General features: G+C 36.5%; 1 protein-coding gene across 5 annotated transcripts in view; it reads right to left on the reverse strand.

Moving 5' to 3' along the window:
* Positions 1-8,855, reverse strand: part of arid4a (AT-rich interaction domain 4A) — a 43,597-nt gene extending 34,742 nt beyond the window's left edge. Inside the window, exons 1-7 of one of the 5 annotated variants that reach the window (XM_087288640.1) lie at positions 8,767-8,855; positions 4,743-4,792; positions 4,356-4,466; positions 1,627-1,692; positions 1,186-1,276; positions 985-1,064; positions 766-860 (exon numbers count right to left, since the gene is read on the reverse strand). In XM_087288640.1, the coding sequence (XP_087144766.1) occupies positions 766-860; positions 985-1,064; positions 1,186-1,276; positions 1,627-1,692; positions 4,356-4,466; positions 4,743-4,748 (449 nt within the window). In that variant the 5' untranslated portion in view covers positions 4,749-4,792; positions 8,767-8,855. 5 annotated transcript variants of the gene reach the window in all.
* Positions 8,856-8,910: the final 55 nt, after the last annotated feature.

An 8,910-nucleotide genomic window follows, 5' to 3' on the forward strand; every position in this document is an offset into this window, starting at 1 on the left:
GTGAAGTGTACTACAAGTAGCTCATTGTGAATCATGTCACTGGACAAATACTTTACACTTACATATAAAAGTCTTTATGGTACATAGACAGTAGGGATGCAACGATAAACCAATTTAACTATTAACCTAGGTTATATTTTGTAATGGTTCATTGATTGGAATTTATTGTACTACAGCAACTAGAAGTTATGCCAATGTTGCACTAGTTTAAAGTTCCGAGCTTGTCTACCGAGACTAATAACCATCCATACTAGATTAACTATGGCTAAGGCTATTAACTAAGCCGTTCACATATCGCGTCTTTTGTGTGTGCAAGTTTGTTATTTGCAAAGAAGGTGCATGGCTTGCACTTTCCAGGTGCACGTAGATGAAAGAATGCCAAATTAGACATGATTGATGTAATTTATTCTTATTCATTTATTGTTTTGTCACTGTATACTATGAACTACTGTTTGCTTTTAATAATATTTTGTGCCGTATTAACTGGTTACTGAGCAGCAATAAATAACATTTTAAAATATAAGGGGTTTTCACTTGATTTGATCAATTATTGTATTGTTTTGAAAATAATGAAAGCATAATATTCATGATAACCGTGAAACCGTTCCACAGACTATAACCCTACAACCAAAATCTACAATCGTTGCATCCCTATGACAAAAACATTTGGATTTGAAAAAGGATACAAAAGATGTGGAAAACTTAAAAACAAGTTTGAACCATTTAGTGCAAGAGGCAACAAAGAAAAAGACTAAAAATACTCACACTGCCTGAGAGGACCTTCTACCTCGATTCGTCTTTTTTCCAATGACTGGTGTACCAAAGTGCTCTGGGTTAGTCAAGGGCAGCTGGTCCAAAGTCTGTAATAAAGCAAAACAGGCAGAATTATGAAAAAGAAAGAGGGGAAAAAAAAAAAGAGCTAACCACAAGACACATGATCCGGGCACAACACCTCACAGTAAATGTATTTATGTTCTCATTTACCTCACTCTCTGCAAAATGTCTTTCGCCTTTAAGACAAAGTGAAGTTCTTCTAAGGGTTTTCTCATCTCCGTCATCAAAAACTGCAATGAGAATGCAAATGGCAAGTTTAGCTTACTACCATTCATTCAATTCATATAGGGCATAATGATGGTCTTGGAAGATCAACTCCAGTGAGATTGGTCCAGTCCTGCCTGTACGTACCTACAGTGTACCAGCTGGCATCTGTGAGTTTGCTGATGACAGCTTCACTAAGCCCACCCTCTGGGCTCTTTACTTCTACTGTTGAGCCAACCTAAGACCACAGATGAGAAAAATAATTATGTTTGCACAACCTCACCTTTCATATCATGCATAAAAATTGTAATTGTTTATAAAAGGAAAAAAAAAACATACACATCGGATTTATAGAATGTAGAAAGTGCTAAATGCTTTTATAAGTTAATACCATCATAACTACACATAATAATTTATTTTATGTCAACTCTAACCAGTTTAATGCCAAATGAAAGAAAAAATGGCTTTGGTGAATAAATATTTGTCATTTACAAAATGTTACATTAGCAAGAATTAACCGAATGCTTTATATGTAATGTTATTTAAATGCACTACAGAGTCGAACTTCAACAAAAATAGTCTCCTTACCCTTAGGGGTCCTTTGACTTGGTCATCTTGGACAACTTGTGAGGTGCTGTCTCCTTTGAGCACAACCTGCAAACAAAAACATTACAAAGATATAGAAAAGAGCATGATAGTGAGAACAGTGTGGATGGAGAGACAGTAGCAGTACAACTCAGTGAAGGTGAAGTAATCTGGTTGTGCAACAGACGGCACGTTCTCCTTGATCTCTCTCGAGCAAGCTTCTTAACTGAGAGCCTGCGTACATAGTCTATAGAAGATACTTGAAATCTACTTGCCATCATACTTAAGACTGTGCAAGACAAACTTTATGCATGTGCTTTTCAGCTGCTCAACACTGTCATGTTGTAGTTGGTTAAAAGTCACAAAACAATACATTGTTGCTTTTTCATTCATCCGTTTCATTCGGCTTTCAGAGGTTGCCACAGCGGAATGAACCGCCAACTATTCAAGCATATGCTTTAAGCAGCGCAAGCCCTTCTAGCCGCAACCCAGTACTGGGAAACACCCATGAAACACTGATTGACACACACTACAGCCAATGTAGTTTATTCAATTGAGCTATAGCACATGACATTGGACGGTAGGGGAAACCAGAGCATCTGGAGGAAACCCACGCCAACACGGGGAAAACATGCAAACTTCACACAGAATTGGAAACTCCCCAGCTTGGACTCGAACCAGCAACCTTTTTGCTGGGAGGCAAAAACGCTACCCAATGAGCCACAGTGCCTTCCCCACCCATTGCTTCCACAAAAACAACCAACTTTTAATGTGTTAATCTAAATTAAACCATTCATAAGGTTACTGTTTATGCACATAACATGTTCCGTACTGATCACAGTCTAAAAAGATGGACATTTTGCACAACTGATGTTTTAAAGTTTGAAAGCAGAATTGACACTTTGTGGTTTGGCTTTTTATGGCCAGATATGCTACTCATGCTGGAGTGCTTTAACACTTCTGCATAAAAGCAACATTTTTAAAGCCACATACATTTTTGCATTGACACTGATACTTGTAAAAGTTTGTTTACCTCTCCAGTCACCTGACACCGACTTGATAGATAAGATGCAAGCCACATGTGCCCTCTGAACTTACAGACTCTTTCAAATCTTTTTACTTTCTTAACTTATACAGGAAAAATGACAGACTGATGACAAAGCAGGTCAACAACTATTAAATGGGGTCAAAGATTTAAAAGTGTAAGTTTCAAAGCTACGCATTAGGTTTACATCAGATTGTATAACCAAAGTCATACTGAATGAATTTTGCTGAATTGTAATAGCATTAGATATGGACTAGTGTCTACTCATTGTTTGAAAGCAAGGTGTGCAGTATGAATGTAATTTTATCAATATTACTGCCTTTTTGCACATGTAATTTATTTTATCTAACTTCAGTATGGAGAGCTCTGTTGTGACACGTAAATTTCCCTTTAGGATTAATAAAGTTTAACAAACAAAATGCATTATCACAACATGTTAATTCTGTTACTATAAGTCAGGAACAAATGTAAAGTTTTAAAAATAAGGAAGTATGACTTTATTTGCATACTACAGTCATGTACACAGTATATACCATTTAGTAAACTGCTCGGTTGCTTATATATTCTGAAAATGTCAACTAAAATCACCATCCAGTGATTCTGCATATAAAACATCCAACTATTCAGTAAATAGTGCACAAAACTGCAAACAGTGATGATAATAACAATACTTACATTGTGCAATACAAAATAAAGCAGTTGTGATTCGCTATACAGTATATAAAAGAGCAATTATAGTGTTATGGATGTGACATTTGCAGTAAAAACTCAAAACATAAATTAACATAGAAAGTATATGTTAACATTTTATTGAAACATCTGTTTATATGACCACAGAGTTAAGGGACCAGAAAAATATCAACCTGTAGACATGTTTTGTACTTTAAATGAGGCAAAATAAACATGCGTTATGTATGCGACCAAAAAGTATGCGAGTTTGCAGTATACAACATATTTTGCATGCAGAAATTCTGTGAATTAAACTGCACAACCCAAAAGAAATAATACTAACCATGAGGATAAAATATATCTCTTTACAGAACAAAAATGATTGACTTTATTTTATATTATATTTTTGCATTTATGAGAAAAAAAAAGTGTCATTATGGATGACACCTCTCTGTTATGAATGTGACGGATGTGAAGTTGCCACTTGTGTGACTTCTAAATCATATACAATTGTTTGAAAACATTAACAGAGTTGAGTATTTCTAAAGTACTGTAAAATACAAGCCTACATAAATCGGTTTCCATATTTTGGGGAAAACTTACTTTTTTTAATGCAAGTTGACATTTGCATGGAATTGCTCAATATTATTAATGCATGATAACATTTAGCAAATATTCTTTATTGTTCCCAGGAAAAACAACCACATATTGGTCTGCATTTGCATGAAATTGACTAAACAATAACTGTTTTCAGAAATTTAAACAATTTATCTAGCTCATTAAAAAAAAAACAAGTTTAAAACAATATTTTATATACTATATAGTAGGTTACAACTTTTTATATCGCAAAATGTCATAAGTAAATTGCACCTTTATGACAAGATAATATTTTTTAAAACTAACATTTTTGTTTTAATGAAAAGCTGCATTGAAACAATTGTGTATTGAGAGCACTATTTAAATAAAAGTGGTATGAAAAGATGAATACATAGATTTATATAAGACAGATTCAACTTACCTTAACTTTCACCATACGTTTAACAGTCTTAATTTTTGCCTCACAAAAGGCACCACGGTACTTTGCGCTTACATCCGTCCCCACGGTCAGGTAGGCAGGTTCGTCTGCTACCTGTAAACAGAGCAGATATTATTAATGTGAATAGACACATTGATGCAACATATTGTTGTCTGCACATCTAAGCATGCATAAACATATCTATGAATACTAAAATAAATAACAGCACTCATACAGTTCTTAAACTCAATATAATCCATGATCAGTTACTGTATGAAACAAATATAAACAAGTGTGATTCTTATAATTTCAACATTTTGTTTCAGATGTTTGTTGGGTTTCATGTAGGGAGGCGTCGCCTTTCAGAACTGCAGAGGATCACAGGCTCACCTTCATCTTGATGGCTATTTGAGGGAGTCCAGCTCGATTGGTTTTGACTGCTGAAACAGAACAACACACAAGCATAAAGAAACAGAGTCACGATCTGGCGCCATGTGCTTAAAAAACGTGTCTTATGTATGCGTGAGAAGGATTTGACAGCACAACACAAACACACACAACAGAGAAAATGCTAAAGGAGCTAACGCAGTTAGCCACTTCTCGTCCTCCTCCCTTCAAAATGACCAAATAAACAAGACCAAGCCATCAAAAACACAGCTTGAACTACCTCGCTATGACTTTACATCCAATCTGAGCCACTTACGATGTACTGATTGTGTAAAAACAAAGCACGGAGTCACTGAAGGAAAACATAACCTCTTCAAACCCTGCGTGTTTCCTTCCCGCTTCACTCACAGTGTGTGTGTGTGTGTGTGTGTGTGTGTGTGTGTGTCACGTCGCCATCATAGCTCACACACCGTCCTGCACCATGTCAGCCCCTCCACCATCCACTAAGCCTACATTTCCTTTACTTAACACTGGATTTACCGAAAAATTAGACTTTGGAGAACGACAAACAGACTGTTATGATTGTTATTGACGCCTGTCAATCAAATTGTGACGGTTGAGCTAAATATAGTGGAGCTGTTATGGCGATTTAAACAGTTCCCCGGGTTAGTTCCGCAACAATATGTGAGGCGACTTTTTTCCTTCGGAATGAGTTACAAGTTTTGGATTATAAAGTGGACGGTTTTGAACGAGTAACGTTAGTGCAAGTAAAAGTCGCCGGTTATTTATTCTGAACGCTGAGAGAAAACAAGCCGACTAGCTGTGACCAGGCTCTGCCATTCAATTTTTTTCTCTCTCTTCGTCGCCTAAATACCTTCGCTGGAAACCACGGGAAAACGGCGAATATGACTGGATTACTCTAACGTTAACGGAATTAAGTAAAACACATGCGATTATACGGTTTTAATCGGAGTTTGACCGGTGTGTGGAAATTTAAATATGTACTTACATGCTCCTATATGACTGCTTCAGCTCAGCATTCGACTAGGTTGCAAAGGCATAGACGAAATAACAAGCTGTTGAGCTGAGGTTGTGTTTCTCGGATCCCTATTGGCTGCCGGAGCCGCTGTGGGCAAACTCCGAGCATTGTGATTGGCTGTCGAATAAACCGCATTCTATTGGCCAGACTAAAGCGCGCTAGCTGATTGCTGAGTACAAAAGCGGCGCTGCGAATTGCGCGTTCTCATTGGTGTTCTTTGATTCTCAGTATTTGGGAATACAACAAATTCATCCTGGTTTTCCATTGGCTGCATATTTCCTGTTCTGCGTTGTCCACGTTTTTAATTGGCCGATTTCCTCTAGAAGCGTCCCATCTGCGAAGCCCATTGGCTGAAGGATGTATGGGAACGGAGCTTGATTTCCGAGGGAAAGCCTCTGCTCAGATCTGCGCATGTCCAGACGGAGAGAACATTCGCCATTTTGTACCCAGCGTAATTATTTTCGCATTCTGGACTCGGAGCCCGTGAGATTTCGCGGTGAGCCGTGCGATTGTTTTCTCTCTGCTTGTCTAGTCAAAGCGAGCAGTCTTACATCGTTCTAGCTTCAGTGGTTCCTTTATGTGATTTACATTGCGATTGTTTTACCAATAAATAATTCTAAACGCGGTCGTGTAGAAAAGGTCAATTGAAGGCAACGGTAATGGCGTCTTTATGTCGTTTCTGTGGAGAGCGTCTGGCGTCATTGGTTTTGGCCACGTGACCGGAAAAGAGCGCCACAGTAAGCATGCGTGACACGTTAGATTTTTATTCAAAGACACCTACCTTGTTTTAATTATTCTGCATTATATTTTTTTCTAAAAATTTATACTCAAACATAACATTAAATCATTGTGATTTTAGAATCAATACTGGTTTCAAAAAGTATTGTGGTATTAAAATGTTTTTACATTACAATCTTATGTGTATTACTTTAATAATAATTGATATAGTTTAAATGTGTAACCCGGATCAGAAAATAATCCATACCTGTGCGATGCTGATCCATTTGTTAACCACGTACTATCTGTACATTGTGTGTTAAACAATAAACTTGTCAGTATTCCTTTGCATTAATGAGATTGTACATTAATCTGTATGTACACATTACATAGCAACTGATTAAGACCTTTTAAGAGCAATATTCAATCATTACACAAAACACAAGACATTGCCACCGACACATGGAGCTAAAAATAGAAGTCACAAGCTAAGCTTTGGCCTAAAGCACCAAGACAGCTACAAAAGCACCCACAATAAATGTCAATGCACGTCCAGTCAAAAGAAAGGAAAAAAGCGACTTCCTACTAATTATACACATATTGATAACTTTTATTTTACTTTAAACACAGACAGGTCAATCTGATGTTACTTTATTGTTAAAATACTATTTTACAAGCGCACACTAAAACAACATTCACCATGGTTCTTTCATCAGTCCTATCAAACCAAAATATAATCATTAAGACCTTTAATTTAATTGAGCACTTGACAGATGATTTATTATAAAATGCCATTATGTTTTAAAACTTAAAATGATCTTGATTTTTAAAACTGGATGATTAATAAACATGACAGGCCTCTTTTTGACTTGCAATTGTTTTCGAAGCATCAATGTTTAGGATTTTTTTTAATATTTACTTTGTGTTGTCACTTTATGTACACTGGAAGCTTCTGTAGCCAAATTAAAATCCTGGTGTGTGTAAAGCACATTTGGCAATAAAACTGATTCTGATGCTTGTTTAAAATCTATGAAAAGATTATATACACACATTATCAAGTTTTGTAGAAGAGGTTTCTTTTGTTATATATTTGATATTAATGTAGTAAAGCAGTGGTTCTCAAACTTTTTTCATCAAGTACCACCTCAGAAATAAATTGTCTCTCCAAGTACCACAAAAATGAGCAGTATTGAAATACAGTCACATAGTAGGCCCAGTAAAGCAGCTACAACTCTGCACAGTAAAAAAAAGGAATGTGGCAGATTATCTCAGAAATATAGGCTATATGTCGTATTATATACATAATTTTTGGTAAATTTTGAAATGTGTGTAGCATGTGCATGACATATTTCATTCCTCCGCGTACCACTAGTGGTACATGTACCACAGTTTGAGAACCACTGTAGTAAAGTATCCCAGTGTAAGAGGAGGCATGTATGAAGCTTTGGTAACGCCATTAGTGTACTTTATTAAATAGAAATACTATCTAAAAATATGTGAAATGTAATTAAAAAATGTGGAAATGGATACGATTAGGCAAGTTGAAATAGGAGCGCACAAACTTTTAACAAGTTATATACATTACAATGCTAAATTAGTTAAGTGCAATCGTGTTTTATTAATATAAACACTGTTTGTTACCTTCAGAACTGTACATTTGTAACTTAAACTATACCATACATCACAGCTATCAAATCCAGTTCCTGGAGTGCTGCAGCTCTGCACAGTTTAGTTCCAGCCCTGCTTCAACATACTAATGCTGCGGTCTAAGTAGAGTTTGTGTGTGAAATTCAATTGTATGGTGCTGTGAAAAGGGGTGAGATTAAACAAGATGATTAGACGTTTAAAGCGAGCGATTAGTCCATATTCTAAATTTCTGTCACAGAGAACACAGCGAACTGTGTGAACTTGTTGCACAAGCTTGCGTTACCGTTCTGCCGCATTCGCATGTGTATGAATGGAAGTCTATGGAAGAAAAGTGCAGTGTGACCACAGCTTTTCCTGTAGGTTTCAAACAAGCCTGAAAATCAATTAGTTTGATCAGGTGCGTTTAATTAGGGTTAAAGCTAAACTGCAGAGCTGTGGCCCTCCAGGAACTGAATTCGACACCTGTGCCATACATGTATGCTTTGAAATTGATGGTAAATTATAATGCTTGTGATTTGCTTTGAAGCTTCATATGTTGGTGGCTGACAACTAAACTATCCATTAGTTTAGGATCACGTCAGATTAACTGTTTATCTACACTCAAACGCATCATGTAGTTCATACCTCATGTTGAACCTAGTAATATCCACATTCTCCTGGCAGGGTGTGTATAAATATCATTCAGTGACAGGCTTTGTGGAAGAGAAGGTGGGTCTTTCTGCCAAAATAATGAATGTTAATTATGACAATTTAGATGTGAGCTTCATT

Source organism: Danio rerio, chromosome 17 (genome assembly GCF_052040795.2).
Source record: "Danio rerio strain M-AB ecotype USA chromosome 17, GRCz13ab, whole genome shotgun sequence".
NCBI classification, from domain to species: Eukaryota; Metazoa; Chordata; class Actinopteri; order Cypriniformes; family Danionidae; genus Danio; species Danio rerio.